The sequence below is a fragment of the Sorghum bicolor genome, chromosome 2 (genome assembly GCF_000003195.3).
Source record: "Sorghum bicolor cultivar BTx623 chromosome 2, Sorghum_bicolor_NCBIv3, whole genome shotgun sequence".
Classification (NCBI taxonomy): Eukaryota; Viridiplantae; Streptophyta; class Magnoliopsida; order Poales; family Poaceae; genus Sorghum; species Sorghum bicolor.
Window position 1 is genome coordinate 61,128,842 of NC_012871.2, and position 18,151 is coordinate 61,146,992.

General features: G+C 43.8%; 2 protein-coding genes and 1 long non-coding RNA gene across 4 annotated transcripts; 2 read left to right on the top strand and 1 right to left on the bottom strand.

Annotated features, from left to right (window-relative positions):
* On the top strand, positions 1,192-1,828 carry LOC110433007. The gene has a single exon (XM_021454484.1). The coding sequence runs from the start codon at positions 1,350-1,352 to the stop codon at positions 1,647-1,649; it is 300 nt and encodes a 99-aa protein (XP_021310159.1). The 5' UTR covers positions 1,192-1,349; the 3' UTR covers positions 1,650-1,828.
* LOC110432423 lies at positions 3,993-5,701 on the bottom strand. The gene is made up of 2 exons (XR_002449873.1): positions 5,323-5,701; positions 3,993-5,112 (listed from the first exon to the last, which is right to left on the bottom strand). It is a non-coding gene; the product is annotated as an uncharacterized LOC110432423 (long non-coding RNA).
* Positions 8,852-12,916, top strand: LOC8081017. Of its 2 annotated transcripts, none has more exons than XM_002460250.2 (11): positions 8,852-9,170; positions 9,261-9,578; positions 9,679-9,822; positions 9,925-10,008; positions 10,153-10,190; positions 10,299-10,346; positions 10,803-10,874; positions 10,946-11,026; positions 11,298-11,390; positions 11,515-11,607; positions 12,585-12,916. In XM_002460250.2, the coding sequence occupies exons 1-11, from the start codon at positions 8,884-8,886 to the stop codon at positions 12,605-12,607; spliced, it is 1,281 nt and encodes a 426-aa protein (XP_002460295.2). In that variant the 5' UTR covers positions 8,852-8,883; the 3' UTR covers positions 12,608-12,916. The 2 variants fall into 2 exon arrangements, with proteins under 2 accessions (XP_002460295.2, XP_021310429.1); XM_021454754.1 differs by having other exon boundaries at positions 10,302-10,346.

The following is an 18,151-nucleotide window of genomic DNA, read 5'->3' on the forward strand; positions in this document are numbered from 1 at the left end:
GGTGTAAATTTTCCAAGCTAATCCGTGCCAGCCAGCCCACGACCGATAAAATGCGGATGTGGTGGTGGCCCTTTTCATTGTTTTTTTTTTTCAATAAAACATCTACAAAAACAGGAAGGCGTCCTTCGTATACGACTTCATTATTATCAGTACAACACCACTCTGTCTTCGTGCGTAGCATGTGCGCAGCACAACTGTCGGGTTAGACTGGCGTCGGCCAAGAAATTAAACCGAGCACACATAACACATGTTTCACGTATATCCGTTCGAAAGCAAAGACACACAACACATGTTTGGGTTTTGAAAAGCTTTGGTCTTCTGATAATCCGACCATGCTTCTCTGGATAAGATCGAGCTGACCTGTCTTCCCTATTCTGAGCTCGCCCATCGTCTGATTCCCGTTATCAAGTCTGGCGTAAAATACGGCAACGGTCACGGACTCGTAGTGGTGGCTCTCTAGCCTCTGCCGAGGCGCCCGGAGAAACGCATGCAGGTTTATTTTGTTAGCTGATAAATTATGATTAAAAATACTATTTACTAATTTATTATAAGAGAAATTTTTTGAATAAGGCCTTGTTTAGTTTCCAAAAAAATTTGCAAAATTTTTCAGATTCCCCGTCACATCGAATCTTTAGACACATGCATGAAGTACTAAATATAGACAAAAATAAAAACTAATTGTACAGTTTGGTCGGAATTGACGAGACAAATCTTTTGAGCCTAGTTAGTCCATGATTGGACAATATTTGTCAAATACAAACGAAAAAGCTACGGTGTCCATTTTGCTAAATATTTTGGAACTAAACAAGGCCTAATTGACAGCGGCAACCCGGCCGGGCGTTCTGTGCCGGCCGGCCATAACGGAGCGAAGGCGTTGCCTTTTTACCTGCTCTCCATTGACCGCGAGCCATCACGGCAACACGAAACATCCAGCGGTTTGCGCAGACAGCAGCCATAGGCGGCCGCCGCTCATCCACCGCGCCAACAGCAACGCGACAAATGGCCTTGCGCACGCGGCGACGCAAGCAGATTCGGACGCACCCGCCTAGCTCGCTACTCGCTAGTCAGTTTCGCCGCAAGCCGGCGCCCCGACCAGCCACCGCAAAGTTGGCGACGAAGAAGCATCTCCGCGGTCGCCGTCCATGGCCTATAAAAGGCGCGCGTCTGCATTATATTTGACCTCACAAGCCACAAGCCACAGGCCACAAGCACAACGCTCCACGTACATCCCTCGTGCGACTCGGAAGCTCTAGCGCGGCGTTCGGTCCAGAATTTGATCGGAACTTCGGAAGCACTGCAGCCTCGCCCTTGTTCAAGGCAAGAGAGAGGCAGCCTTGTGTGTTGCCGCCATGGAGATGGAGCCGGAGATGCAGGCGGCGCTGATGAAGGTCGGCGTGTTCGTGCTGGTGCAGGCGCTGGTGTACCTCATCCTGTCGCAGTCCTCCACCGTGTTCTCGCGCGACAAGAGCCTCGGCCACCGGCCCGCGCGGTCGCTCAGCGCGCGCCGCATGCTCGCGCTGCTCCTCTCCGACGACCTGCCGCTCGCCGCCGGGGAGCCCTGCTCGCCCGTCGCCGCCTTCGCCCGGACGTGGTCCGCGTCGTCGTCGTCGTCGCCCATGCTCGCCGCCGCCCACGGGAAGCAGGACTGAGGTCTGAGGTCCGCGACGACCATATGCGGCCGCGTAGCTAAGCTAGACAGCTTGCTCTTCATTGGTAGTAGTATTCTTTAATTCTTTGGTTTGATCGATCGATGTGTGTTGGTTTGGTTTGGTTGGGTTGTACAGCTTCCAAAATCAAGTACAGCTTCCAAAATTTCATGGAATTTTGATTTGCGCGTCTCACTGCTGCTTGTGCTGCATTGTTAATACCCACAACGTATCAAATATTGACGCTGAAACGAGGAGAGAGAACTCTGAAATAAAGAGAGAGAAGAATTTAGCATCGATGCAACATAAGGATCGATGCCAGACCTAGAAAACTCAAGCATCGTGACATGTAGATGCATATGCTGAAATGGATAAAAAATCATTTTCCCAAACTGTTTCAGCATCGCTCACGTCGTGAGCAGTGTTACAGTCCATTCAGATCGTTCTGTATTCTGTGGACTTTTGTTAACGTTGTCTTATCCAATTTGTGAAGTAAACGGCACGCTTAATGTGACTGCTGGCTGCTGATGCGTGCCACTCCTTCCCCTTTTCACTGAAAGGCCATGAGCTAATTTACTATTTAACCTGAATTGGGTGAAACTTTCCGCTTGCGGAAGATATAACTTATTTCTGGATAAATCGAGATGACACAGTCACACAGAAACACTTTACGAATTTCTTGATAAATAAGTAGGGACAATTATCATTGTTTGTATAACCTCTGTTTAGAGGAAGTTACTCAAATGGTTGAACCATATTCTTTTAAATTATTTCAACCTGTATAATGACCGCTGTAGGCAAACACTATATATGATGTGATTTTGATTCGAACCAGAGATCTTAAGTCCTCAGGGACTTTCATATGGATTTTCAAATCTAGTGGCCAATACAAGTACACGGTCACAATATCCATCAACCGCATTTTTGAATTTAATTCAGTTGGCATAGATATTAAGTATCAGAGAGTTATGCCACTAGAGCATGTTTTATCATAATCAATGCTGTGTCTCGATGTGAACTCTTATTCCACTAGTCTCGTTTTATATCTCAACACTTTCTCTCTTAGAGGAAGACCCATTTGCATCCTATATTGGGATGACTTTCAGAGGTGTTGAGACCGCAAATCCAAAAACCTCACTTTTATAAAGCGAGCACAATTATACCTTAATTGTGTCTTTCCATTTATCCCCATATAAACGCTTCCAGCATTTTTCCACGGACTTTGGTTTAGGTCTAGATCCATTGAGCCAGTACTTTTAAGGCAAAGAATACGTCACAACAATGATATTTCTTTTATGCACTCTCCTGACTCAACATAATTAGTCTCAATCTCCGCATGCACATTCTCTAGCTCATCGCGATTTCCCATAATGACTAGACTAGGATGTTTCGATTTTTCTAGTGTGACAATGCGCGCGTAAGTCACTGGGATTTTCATCTTCAAGGGACCATCTCAACTTCGGGTTGATTTGCCACTTAACTTTGTCTTTAAAATGATGTCCTTTAGAGATGTTCCTAACTTCAGGTTGAACTTCTTCAACCGAATCTTTAAGTAATGCAAGTGGCTCAGAGTATTTGCCTATGCGGAGTCTTCACGGGACCTTGTCCCAAGCACCTAGAGGTCTCCTCATTTTCCTAGGATTGGAGGAGACAATAAGCTAGTAACCTTCTAGGGTACTTGTACTCTCCTAGACTAATCTACTATGTAGGTACATGCAATCTTATCACTCGTTATGATCAGTGAAGGCATCTGACAACTTTTTTGCAAGATTCTGCAAATTTATATTCCTCTGAACTTTTAGCTCAGATACACTAATGCGTTGATCTCTGGACTATGTAATTACCCGACCTTCTGGATGCGAATCTCAACCTAAGAGTAAGTATTATAGTGGACCGTAAGCTGGTTAAATGCTGAGGTGGAGGAGAGAAGAGAGGAGAGAGAGGAGAAGCAGACTGTAAGCTTCACTACCAGGCTACACGTTTTTCCTGACGGCCGAAAACCGACAGGAAAGTCCAAAAAACCGTCAGGAATTGTATTCCTGTCGGCCAGCCGTCAGCAAACAGCCGACAGGAACAGCTCGACAGGAAAAGCACACTATTCCTGACGTACGGCCGTCAGGAAACAATTCCTGACGGCAGTTCCTGACGGTTTAGGTTATGCCGGCGAGGATCAGCTCCTGTCAATACAACCGTCAGGAAGGAATTCTGCATTTTTGTCTTGTCAATACAATCCGTCAGGAAAAGACTGTACCAGGTCTATCTTTTATTACTGCCAATATAAATAATATTTGTGCACTACAATATTATATATCCATTCAAATCATATTAGAAATTCACTCTCACAAATGATCACGACCATATAGTGAATCATGGTTTCTCAAGCCAACCAAATCCATACTGCCTTCATATTACAAATTCATTGGTCACCACACAAGGAACATTGCAGCTTCTTCTATACTAAGTTAAGATTACAAGTTCAGTACACTGCATATACTGCTTCTCATTACAAATTCATTGTTCACCTTCACCACACAAGGAACATAACAGCTAACAACTAACATACTAAGTTGCGATTACAAAGTTAAGTATACTACATGGGTTTCCTGTACTCTTTTCTATCAAGTAAAATATTTTCTACTGCTGAAGTTCGGATTACCCTCCATCAGTAGATATGCAACTTTAGTCTTCCATGTGTCCTACAGAAGAATATGCTAAATGTTAGTATGAAACATTGTGGCCCAACTTTAGTCTTCACAAATCACCAACCTAGCATGCCAAAAAGGGTTTAAAATTGCCAAATGGATGCCACAAGTTGAATAAAACAGACAAATTGAAACTCCTAAGTATCACGAAGGATAGTCTATAAACAAGGTAAATGGCAAACAGGCTCATATTCTGATAGTTCTCATACTTCAACTCTTACTAGTTCTAATAGTTGTTAACATTTCTTATCTACCATTTACACCTCAGAGGAAAATTGCAAAGGATTTGTAGTCCTTACCATATTTCAGTCATCCAGTAGCTAGCTAAGCCAGATCGCAGCAGCCGTAAAATGTTAGAAAAAAATATTTTAGTCTTCTGTAATATTACTTCTGGATTATTATTGTCTAGACTTGGGAGCTTTTAAGGCTCTGCACACTAGAGAAAATGAAGCTACCAGAATAGTATCTTCATAAAAGATAAACTTGAATCTGCAAACTTAAGAGCAAGTTCAACTAACTTTGCAGTCGCCCAGCAAATCATCTTTAACTATAGAACTTCTCTTATTTTATTTTTAGAACTAGTAAGAGTTCAAAATGCAAATACAAACCTCTGATAAAGCATTAACAACTGATAAACCAACACCATATATATATCATATGGAGTCACCATATATATTAACAACTGATAAACCAACTTGAATCTGCTCCAGGGACACTGTAACCACTCTTTGAACCTCCAAATTTGCCACCAATACGTGCATTAGCTGCATCGTTAATACAACAAATTAATTAACATTAAGATTTCACGCAGTTTGCTAGTTCTAAATCTAAATCAAAACATAGATCTCATCAGTTTTATGCAATTGTGAAAATAGATCCCTTCAGAAAACTAAAAACACAGCAGATCTGAGAGGGAGGTTGGGAGAGGGAGAGAGAGAGAGAGAGAGAGAGAGAGAGAGAGAGAGAGAGTACACCTGAGGGCAGTGGCGGACCCCTAGGGCCACGCGGACGTCGAGGAGCCGGTCAGGGCAGCAGCGCGGGCGTTGACGAGCCCCTCAGGGCAGAGCGGCACGGGCGCCGAGGAGCCCCTTGGGGCGGCGACATTGCGGGCGGCGGAGAGCCCGTCGGTGCGGCGGCGGCGCGGCGCGGCGACGGCTTGGAGTCGGGGAGGCCCCTCGGGGAGGTGGCACGGGCGTCGGGGAGGCCTTGGAGGCGGTGATGGTGCCGGCGGCGGGGAGCTCCTGGGGCGGTGGGGAGACGCTCGATGCGGGGGATCCCTCGATGCGGAGACGGGCCTGTCGCTCGGTGGCGGCGGGAGAAGGAGATGGGGCCGGCATAAGAGATAGGGTTTGGCGATGGCGAGTTTTATCTGTGGGACCCACTATACTGTAGCTTGGGGAAAAACACGTCCTTAATTTTTTTTAGGCTGCGTCACGGGAGCAATCCTATCTGTCGATTTAGGACAGTTGAGTCGCGCGGGGAGGAGTCCTGTCGGTTGGACAGCGCCGTCAGGAGTGATGGGCGTGTTCCTGACGGTTTCTTTCTTTCGCGTCGGTTTCTACTAGTCGACGGGAATACTTTGACTCAGTCCTGTCGGTTTGCGGCAACCGACAGGAGTCCTTTTAAATTCCTGACGGTTTTGACAAAACCGCCAGGAAATAAAAAAACCGACAGGAAAAAGCTGTGGTCTGCTAGTGCTTACAGCCAGATTAGACACAGAAATCAAAAAACTTTGTGAGAGAGATAAGCGTGCCATGTATTAATAGTGAATATCTAACTATTGTATAGATGGGCTGCAAGAAGGCTAAAAAAACCTTACTGCCAGCAAGTAGGCTGTATTATTAAACTTGCTCTAACGCGAGCTGCAAGCTGACCGAGAAAGTTGTCTTCCCTATTCGGCTCGCCCATCCTCCGTTCGCCGTTATCAAGTCTCGGGTAAAAGCCGGCAACGGTAACTGACTCGTGGTCGTGCGCTCTGCCGAGGGTCCCCGAGGTGGCCGGAGAAACCCTCGTGCACTGCAAAACTCGGAACACTTACTCGTACAGGTTCCAAGTTTCAACACGAACGCACGACCCGTTCTGTTCATCTAGAGTAAAACAGTGACTGGTGCCGACCGATCATAACGGAAATCGTTGCCTCTTCTTGCTCTCCCTCCATTGACCGCGAGCCATCACGGCAACAGGAAAACACCCAGCGGTCTGCAGCAGGCAGCAGCCATAGCCCATCATGGGCCATGGCCCCAGCCCCAGCCCTAGCCCCATCCACCACGCCAACAGGAACGCGACGAATGGCCTCGCGCACGCGGCGACGCAAGCAGACTCGGACGCACGCACCAGCACCACCCGCCTCTCGCTAGTTTCAGTTTCACTTTCACCGCGCCAAGCCGGACCGTGCCACGGCAAGTCGGCGACGAAGCATCTCCGCAGTCCGACCGACACCTCTCGTCACCTCCTGCGTCTTGCCATGGTCAAAGTCAAACCGGCGCCCGGTCGTCGTCCGTGGCCTACAAAAAACGCGCGTCTGCTCCCGCCGCTTCGCCTCACAAGCTAGCGATCCAAAGATATTCCTCGTGCAATCGAAGTGACTTCTGAGTGATAAGCATAGAGCTGTATTGGCCCTGGTTCAAGGCAAGAAAACCGGTGTGTGTTACTGTATAGGGACGATCATTTTATTTCTTTTTTCACCGAAGACCATAAGACAATTTAATATTTGCCCCAAATAGAGAGGATTTTTCCCCTACTCTCTCCATCAATGAAAGAATCAATTTCTAGAGTTATCCTAAGTCAAACTTTTTAAAGTTTGACCAAATCTCTAGAAAAAATGCTAAGATTTATGATATCAAATTAGTATCATTAGATTAATTATAGAATATATTTTAATGTTATAGATGTTATTAATCTTTTCTATAAAGTTAGTCAAACTCAAAAAAGTTTGACTGACATGAATTCTAGGAATTGATTCTTTCGTAGACGGAAGGAATACTGTGAACACTACAACAGAACATGGTTTGGACGATGCTCGAAATCTACAATTGTGTCGGCTTTTTTGCGCCCCGCGGCTAAAAAGACCTCTAGTCCCGGCTCGTCACACGCGCCGGGACTAAAGGGTCCTGCCCAACGGCTACATGTCATGGCTGTCGGGGCAAGGACCCTTTAGTCCCGGCTCGTGTTACGGTCCGAGACTAAAGGTGTCCCTTTAGTTCCGGGGCAAGCCACCAGCCGGGACTAAAGATTTAGCCCCGATTGGTGGCTTGTCCTGGAACTAAGAGGACTCATTTTAGTCCATGTTCTTTCTTCAGCTCGGGACTAAAAGCTCACGCTATAAATCACGGTCACTTCTTCCTGATCGAGACCGAGTCCATTTAAATTTCAGTGAGCTGTTTTTGCTTGTTCTTACTCTTGCCATTGCTAGTTCTTGCTTGTTCTTCATCTCCGGCGCCCATTGGTGATCATCTTTGACGCCGCCATCGTTTTCCTCGGTCTAGGGGTAACTAACTTCATCCTCTCTTGTCATTTTCATGTTGTTTTTGTCTTTGTCATATCGCCGCTATTTCTTTGAGCTCAAATTCAATGGTTATAGTTTGAATCGACGTCACCGGCGTCCATTGGTGATCTTCTTCGACTTCGTCATTGACTCTTCGTGTTTATAGATAACTAGCTTCATCCTCCAATATAAAAAAGTCTGAAATAATTAATTATTATATAATATCTTTACAACCCACTATCAAGTAGGCACAACAGTGAACTGTTTTTTGATATGTCATTACAATCCTTTTAATAATCACCTCAAATGTCCTCAATTTCGGCACCATTGACATTGTTGATGTTGAGCAGCAGAAACAACTTCCTGATGTTATCATGCAGCGCCAGCAGCAGAAACAACAAGCTCCTTTGTAGCGTCATCGTGATGGCCTCGAGATAGGCGATAGAGGAGACCTCGTGGACGTGCTCGTCCATGACGTGCTCATATAAATCCATAGACATGTGAGGTAATTATTAAAAAAATTGTAATGAAATGTCAAAAAACGGTTCACTTTGGCCTTCCACACCTTCCTGCGCTAAACGGCTTCACATGCGATGCCGCTTGGCTTGTGCGGGACGGATTCACAAGCCTGAGCGTTTAACTGGCGAGGGAGCGGAAAAGCTACAGAATGGGCGGAAAAACTGCCGGCGCGGGGTTTCCGTTCCGTTTCTGATATCCTATCTCCCCGTTTCGGCCTCACGTCTCCCGTTTCCCGCCCTCGTCTTCCGTTTCCGGTACCCTATCTCCCCGTTTCCGCCTCACGTCTCCCATTTCCCGCCCTCATCTCCCGTTTCCGCCCCCGCCCCTCCCTCCCCGACCCGCCAGTTTCGCCACGCAATCGCATCACACTGGCCCGCCCCCGCAGCCGAGCCCCACTTTCCCCGCCCCCATCACCCACCGTTTCTCGCCCTCCGCTCGCACATATATAATCGTGGCATGGCACGTCGCCAGAACGGCCAAACCTACGCACAAAACACAGGAATCATAGAAGATCAAAAACTCCCCGAGAGAGATGGCGAGCTCCTCCGCTGATGGCGGGCTTGCGCCGGCGGTCCTCGGTCACGGCGAGCGTGCGGCGGCGGCGGTCTCCGGCCAGGGCGGGCGTGAGGCGGCGGCGGTCTCGGGCCATGACTGGCGTGAGGCTGCGGCTGTCTCTGGTGACGGCGAGGCGGCGGTCTCCCGCAAGCGCAAGCAGTGCGACTACGAAAACATCCTGGACTACCCATGCACGGAGCGTCTCCGTTGGCGCCGGCTCCTTGCTTTCCTCCGGGAGAACTGCTACAACCAGATCTACCATGCGTATATATGCCCTCAATCTAACACACACCCACCTACCAAAATCCTCGTGTGAATGCGTATGACTGATCGATCCGCTGGTTAACATCGCAGGGCCAAAAACAAGTTGGGTGTGTTCTCCGACCTTGAGGACGTGGTGGAGCGGGTCAGGAAAGGCCAGTTCCAGGAGGCGTGCGACCACCTCTGGACCTTCGCACCCATCCGGTATTTGAACAGCAAAGCTGAAGTCCTCACGCTGTTCCTCTATTACCTCATGGCCGTCAGCAGATTCGCCGAGGGCAACACAGCCAAGGAAGGCGTCGTCCGCGAGTGGTTCAGAAAGCTGTACAAGTATCCTACTCTGCTCTCCAAGTATCCTTGCCTCGCCACCCTTGTTGCCGATGTCCTCTCCCTTCGCACTGTTCGTGTTTGGTACCCTACGCTTCTCTCCCTTACATCGATCTCGTTGTGGCTTGTGTGTTGACTATATGTAATGTGATGAGCGATCGAATGCCCCGTATGCTTGCTGCAGGAACTCTCTGAACTGGCAAGTCGTCAGGAACAAGGCAGCCGAGATGGTCAAGGAGATGGTTTCTGAGATACCTGAGCTCAAGGAGCAGACGCGTTACCCGCGCTTCCAGAACGAGCTGTACGACGTAATGCCCATTAGGTGCAGGTGCGTGTGTGTGCGCCATTGTACGAACTTATTTCTCCGCTGCATAATGTCACTCAACCAACTGTCTGACTGTTGCCTTTGTGATCTACTAATCTTTGCTAGCTTCCGTCCAAGGCGTCAAGTGAAGAAAGCAGGCAAGAAACAAGCAATAGATCTTGCAATGTTCTATCTTGAGACGAAGAAGAGGTACATCATGCACATTGATTGAAAGAGTTCTAACTGAAACCCTGTATTTTAGTTCTCTCTCTCTCCAAAAAGACCCTGTACTGTAGCTTTCTCTGCTTGTTTTATATACACAGATCTGTGCTACATATATGCTGGTTTGTGCAGGTTGGCTCCTTCAGCTCAGATGGACTATCATGATTCAGGTATTATAATGTTATAGGATACCTCTGAGTAGTAGCATCACATATCAACTGTAGGACATGTTTAATTGATATACAGCTGTGCTGATTAACAACCCACCTTTTCAACAGCAGAATTACCAAGGAATAAATCGGGATTGGTGCTAATAAAACTATTTGGTACGTGCATCTAGTTCGCCCTCTCTCTCTGCCTTTAGTTTGTTCACTTGCTAAACCGAGTATATATCCCCATGTTGTATTTTGCTGAGCCAGGTCCTTCTATATCTTTTTTCGTTGCTGTGGTGTCTAAGTTTTATTTACTAACTGATGAATGATGCTATGTTTTGGTTGCATAAAACACCCTTTTATGCAATGATTCTGTTTGATCTTCCAAGCTTGCACGTTTGTGTTGCTAGATACAATGGTCTGTTTTGTGGCAAAATCATTGCTTGTGATGACTAGAAAAATAATGTGATCTTCAGAGTTAGCTGAAAGCATGTACATTAGATTATTGGATCTTCAATGCCTGAAAACTAGCCTAACTTGAACTGCCCGATATCACAAACAAAGTTCCGTTTGCAAGCCAGCCACTTGATATTTTTTGGTGATTGACTGGAAAACTCATTAAATATTCAGAAACCGTTTTGCAAGCTGGTCAGCGCATGGTACTCAAACAAGGCCATCCACCTGAATATTTATCCAGAGGAGGTAATATAGTATTTTCTGCCATTAGAAACAACTCCAGCTTTGGATTTGCTCATATTGTTGTTTCTCTGCAGTTGCTGCTCACGCCTGTAAATCCATACCTGGCCACACGATGATAGAAAAAGGACATCAGTCCGAACATGCATCCAACCAGGGTAAACATGCACTGTATTTTCTGCATTTCAAATTAATCTGCATCTACTAGAGTTGATCTGAACGGGGAAGACCCGCACCCACACTGTGGCAATCTTCTGGCCATCGATTTATTCTTGCCTTAATAGTTTATCTCTTGTAATATTCAGAGAAGGTTTTCCAAGCTGTCCAGCCTATGATACTCAATCAAGGCCACAGAGGAGTTAATATTGTAATTTCTGCTGTTAAAAATAAGCTCTGCCCTCGATTGCTGATATTGTTACTTGCCTGCAGTTTTTCCATTTGAGGCTGCACATGCTTATAAATCCGTAGCTAAGCGCATGAAGATAGAACAAGGACATGGACTTGAACATTCATCCAACAAAGGTAAAGATGCATTGTGTTCTATACAGTAATTAAACAGCATCTTCTAAATGCTGTTCTGACTGATTCAAATGTGGTGTGTGATCCCCCACCTGCACCTTTGGTCCCTATTGTTACTTGCCTGCAGTTTTTCCATTTGAGGCTGCGCATGCTTATAAATCCGTAGCTGAGCGCATGAAGATAGAACAAGGACATGGACTTGGACATGCATCCAACAAAGGTAAAGATGCATTGTGTTCTGTACAGTAATTAATCTGCATCTTCTAAATGCTGTTCTGACTGATTCAAATGTGGCGTGTGATTCCCCACCTGCACCTTTGGTCCCTGAAATTATTGCTGCCCCCGTTCCAAATTATAAGTTGCTTTGACTTTTTTGGTACATCCATTTATACTCATCTAAATATAATAATATGTCTAGATACATAGCAAAACGGATGAACCAAACAAGTCAAAATGAGTACTAATTATTAATTGTGGCAAGCTACTGTAAATGTAGCTATCGAGTCATCGTCTTCATAGTTTACTGTTTTTGGCATCCTTGAAATGCCCAAGGTTTCTGGAGTCTCACCGTGACACTGTCTATCAAGGAAATGCTTTAAAGATAACTGGAGTTTCACCGTGACACTGTCTATCAAGTCCTTTTAGGTACTGTTTTGTGTGTTCATAAGTAAAGACTGCAATGGCAAAAATGTAAAGCTATATTTGAAGTTCCATCTGTATTCTGTGTAATATAATTATTTGATCGATGCATTTTGCTTTGAGTTGCATTATTTGTATTCAGTACTTACGTAGATGTGTTGTGCTACTCTATTATGATTTATGAAAGAAAAACCCGTTTCTTTGCATATGCAATTTGGACTATGTGATGAGCCCAGAGCCCCAGATACATTTATAAATTCACCATTGCATGTAGTGCTAAATAGTATTGATTATGATCCCTACTGCCAATAATATCAATATTAGAAGTGCTCATCTATTTCAAACTATAAGACGATTTGACTTTTCTAGATACATTGATTTTTTACCGGTGTATATCCAAATGCATAGCAAAACATACAAATCTAGAAAAAAAAGTCTTACTATTTGGAATGGAGGGGGCATGTATAGTTCACGAGTTTTATGTACTTTTATTACTGTAAGCCCTTCTAAAACATCTTTCTCACTACGTTTATACCATATTTTTTTGTTGCCATTCAGGATCTGATGCACGGCCATGGTGATTTTGGTGGGTGTGGTGGAAGTTAATGGCCTGTCGCTATTTGGCTCTAAGCTATGGCCTTGGCAGTGTTGCTCTTTGGTGCTCCTCAGCTGAAGGGTTGCCAGTTTAGTTTGTTGCTACGTATAGGGCTAGCCACTCAGGACTTTGTAAGCGTGACTGTCCCCAAGGGCTTAAACAATCATTGTAATAATCCTCGTTAGTGTCGTGCTTTAAAACCCTTAACCTCGTACTGTTTCGTATTGGTCTTATTATTTGGTCGAGACTGCCTTCTGAATATTTATTGAATCGATCTCTTGAAAGATCGGAGTGTTTTTGTTCTCGCAGTCCTCCACGGTGTTCTCGCGCACCAAGAGGCAAGAGCCTCGGCCTCCGCCGCGTGCGGTCGCCGTCGCTCACCGCGCGCCGCATGCTCACGCTGCTCTCCGACCTGCCGATCGCCGGGGAGCCATCACCGGTCGCCGCCTTCGCCCGGACGCGGTCCGCCTCGTTGCCCATGCTCCCCGCCGACCGGAAGGAGGAGGACTGAGGCCGGTCTGTGGCGCGGGCTTCAGCGAGACCGGGAGAGGGACCCTCTGAATTAGGACTCGATTCTGTTGGTTTCGTGGCCAGTTTAAATTGTCACTGTTCCTTGATTCTTTGTTCAGTCTGTTTTTGTAATTGTCACTGTTCCTTGATTCTTTGTTCAGTCTGTTTTTGTAAGCGGCTTGGATGTCCAAATTTCATCAAGTTTCGATCGATTGGTGCGTATCAGCGCATGTTGTGGCCTTGTGGGCTTGTACGTGGCCATTCTGCATGCATGCTTGCAGTTCATTTCTCTGACTGAATGCCGACATGCCTCGAGGATGGAAGGGGCATTTATCTATGATAACGTTGACTCTTGTTAAGGCGAGCCTATTTCATCACCCATATAAGCTCACATGGCCAGGTATAAAATGGTTCATCTGACCCCTGAACTATTGTGCCGTTGTGCGAATGATACCTCCTCAATTAGAAAACCAGATTTTAGACCTTTTAAGGCAATATACAACCCACACATAGATTTGTCTTTAAAATCTCAAAATCTGATACAGATACAAGTAAATAGACATTTGTCGCAAAAAACAAGACAAGTAAATAGACATCTCGTACAATTAAATGGATTTTCCACAACCTTGTGTGGGCGCACACTTATCTGGGCCGCTCTTACACAAGCACGTGCGTGAGCGGGGATGTGGGAGGGGGGGGGGGGTTCGATTTGACCATGGTTTGGGCCGCTGCCACGACCCTAGGCACCATTGTCGTGCGTGTTGAGGGTCCAAGCGGGGAGGCCACGGTTGCATGCTGCTATCAGGGGCTGTCAGGGGCTGAGCTCGGGGCTAGTGTGAATGGGCGCCATCGGCCGGAGCTGAAGGTGGCAGGGTGCGGGGTAATGCCGGCCGGGGCTGTAGATATCGCTATATCGGGGCAGGGGTGGCCGCTAGCTGAACATGCAGGTGATGGGGTGGGGGCGATGCTGGGCGGAGTTGCAGGTGCAAAAGAACCACTCAATTTATATAAGATCAAGTATGATTGTCCCTGCTAAGAACGTTCGTACCTGCATATACCATCACTTACATAAAGTCGGTAATCCGTCGAGTGTCACAAGGAACCTTGATAAGCCACATGACAACAAGATTGTACTTGATTAATAAACAAATACACATCACATACAAGAAGTTTGTAGTGAAAATAATATTACAATTAAGTTCATAATAAGTAGACAGTACGAACTCTCATGTTGTCACTAAGAGATGAGTCAAAGGTTAAATAAGTCAAAAGGCGCAACCTATCAGATCTGTACATAACACAAGCAAAATCTGACAAAGAATCATAACTCCCGAACCTCATGGCCTAAAATCATAAAACTTTAGGAAAACTAAAATCATCACCACACCAAGCTTCAATTCACTACTAGCATAGTGAGTATCAACTAACCAACAATCAGCGATAACATCATAAACATAAAAGATATATTTATTTCTACTTGGCTTTTATTAATCATTTATATATAAAAAACATCCAGCTTAATTTAGGTGGTGGGGTAAACATATAGTTTGGAGCTGATATTTTTATGGGTGAGAGATATTATCAGACATGGCTACTATAAAAAGATAATGTGCTGAGGTTTAATGTATTAACTACTACAATAAAATGTGACGAGGTATGTGGGAGCAAGATAAATCTATAGACCAACATTTTATGTAGTAACATGGTGATGTTATGCGTTATATGACATGGCATAACAACATCATATAAATGTAGTGGAATCATATTTTCTATTTTTACACTCTTTAGTTAATTATAAATTATTTAACAACATATATAAACCTAGATAAATCAATAACTCGGCCATACTTGATCTGGTATAAATTGGACGGTTATGTGACAATAGGTGTTAGTGTGGGGAGCGACAGCAACAGCCGAGGTCACGAAGAGATGGGCGGCGATGGCATAATGGCACAAGAGAGAGATAATGAGAATCAATAACTCAGCCATACTTGATCTGGTATAAATTGGACGGTTATGTGACAATAGGTGTTAGTGTGGGGAGCGACAGCAACAGCCGAGGTCACGAAGAGATGGGCGGCGATGGCATAATGGCACAAGAGAGAGATAATGAGAATGAGAAAAATGCATTAAGATTGGTGCTGCAGAGGAGGTGAATGACTCAAATAGCCCATGCGACCACACATGGATGCGCCTTTCTCTCATACAATGGTCTATCTGTATGATGTCTATAAGTTGTTTAATACTTACACGTGGTTATAATAAATCATGAACATCATTTAGTATACCAACGTATCAATATTTGATATAAAACAATTAAGCATAAATAAGATGGACATGATTACAATATTTTTTAGACCTATCAATATAAATAATATATTGTATGTCTATATATAGGACTAATGAGATTTATCAAGATGACAAGCAGGTAAAATAAAAATGAGGATAATACATGAGATATGAGATGACACAACCCAAACTACAAAATGATGCAGTGATGGACTCATAGTGGACCTTTGAAGTTTATCTTTTTGCTCTTGAGGTTAAGCTATGTCGCACTATAAAGAGGGATGCAAATTTAGGAACATCGGATTCTGTTGATATTGAGCTCATACTCCGATAAAGTGAATAGTGCTAGCGCTTACTTTGGTGCCCTGTTAATGGGTACCCTAGCCTTCGCTAAGTGTACTCCCTCCATACCCGTAAAGAAAGTCGTTTTAGACAAGTTTAAGTCAAACATTGGAAACATAAATTATGAATAACTTTTAAGTTATTGAGTTTGAAAATGTGAAAACCATATGAATCGATTTGTCTTGAAAAATACTTTCATAAAAATATACATATACCACTTTTTGATAAAATATTTTTATAAAAAAACAAGAAGTCAAAGTTAGGTTTTGGAGACTATGTTGTTGTCCTAAACAACTTTCTTTACGGGTATGGAGGGAGTACTGTGTACCTCTCTAGCGTATTTTCTGGTGACTCCCCTGAGGGGCACTAGATAAATCCGGTGAGTAATATAGAAACCCTACACTAAGTCCTATTCTCCGCAAGCGTCTCAAATTCAGTAATAATTGCAATATGTTCTAACATGAACATCTCCATCTTAAGAAGTTAGCTTTTCAAAAATACTTTTCACTTGTATCTCACCACGTCACTAGATCCAATGCATATGCAAAGTTAGTTCATACCTAGTTGCACTTAGATAACTATTTTTGCATTAAATTTCCCTTTTAATAATATGTTGTCTATCCTAAACCTGACCATACACTCTATTGCATATTGGCCAGCAAAAGCAAAGCCCTACCATGTATACCTTTGCCTTCGAGCTTGCTCCTCTCTTCTTTTTCCAATGTCAAGCACTTGATCAACTTGTGGCCTACACCGTCTTCGCCATGGATGTCATCTTGCTCAACCTGGTGTGTAGACATCACCTAAGCTTAATCAACACTAAGACAAAAGGCTAGTCCACTAGTTGTCACTCAATTAACAAAACCAAACTATGGCTTTCACTAAGTATCCATTGAGGAAGCTCCAAGAGCCAAGGGTGTAGCATTAGCTAGTCTCCTCCAACCTCTTTCCTTGATCCACTATCTAGATCTCATTCCTTACAAAGATGATATCGTGCCTTCACAAACTTCCTTCAGCTCACCACAAGCATAGGAGCTCACCAGATGATGCCTAGCCATATAGGATGCTTTACTTACAAGTGTAACAAATGCTTCACGAACATTTAACTAATAATATTGTTCACTAGGAACAACAAACAATAGCTAACGACTAATAATAATTAGATGCCTTAAGCAATATTTGAGCTCATTTCTGTCTCAAAAGAAAGAACAATTTAAATAGAGCAATTCCCGTTCCCCCCTAAACCAAGAAGATTGAAATCTTGACACCCCAAATTTTGTTTCCGCAAATTTGCTGTTCTCGTAATAAACCTAGGAAAATTTCCATTTTTTATAGGAAAATTGCCACTTTTAGTATTGACTAGCATGGGTGGACGCGCCGCGGTTTTCCGTGTCGAGAGATCCTACTATTCCTTGATTTCATTGATATTTCTTCCCACTAATAAGATAATCATGACCCTTTAGATAATCTTTCGTCCTCCTGAACATCACTAGAGATGATGGTTGACGTGTTGTTTTATGGTTCATAACGACATGAATAATAAGAGTCTAATTGATATGGTTTCTTTTGTTTCAGATTCTCTAACTCTACATTTGGATTCTTGAAATTAAATTCATTCAAATAATTATAATTTAGGTACAAATTAATTAAGCTAATATGATTATATATGAAATATATTTGTATATTGTTGTTAGCCATACAAGGAAGATATTTTTAGGTTGCATTTCTATTGTGGAGAAGTGAGTTTTGAATAAAGCAAAAATATAGCATGGTGATTTATAGAATCAATTTCCATCTTCCACCCTATAAATTTAAGATAGTCTTATTTGTGAGTTTGGAAAAGTTGTGGAATGTTGAACTCCAAACCAAATATCCTAATCCACTAAGTAGATTTTAATTCCTTCAAAATAAAGGGATCGAAACGCCTCCTAAGAGAATTGATTTTATGAGAATAATTATGTTAATTTCCTAAGATAAAATACACGTGATTTTGAGCTTGAAGTAAATCGAAAAGGTTACTTTTTCCAACTTCGTAGTTTATTAAAAGAATCATTTTAGGGAATTAGCATAGAATGACTTTTTTTACAAAATACTATTCCCTCTATTCTAAATTATGAAACATTTTCTAGACATCTAGAAGAAATATTTAAGCCCTGTTTGGATCATAATGCTAATAGTTTGCTGGTAATAGTTAGCTCATTGGATTCAAACAAGTCTAGCTAATAGTTGAGCTAAGTGTTAGTTGAATACCCAACTAACAATAATTTCACTAGTTGAACCAAACTAGTTAATAGCAGCTAATATTGACTATGAACTATTAGCTAACTAACTATTAGCAGGTAATGGATCCAAACAGGACCTAATAGCAGCCAGCCAGCACAAGCTACAC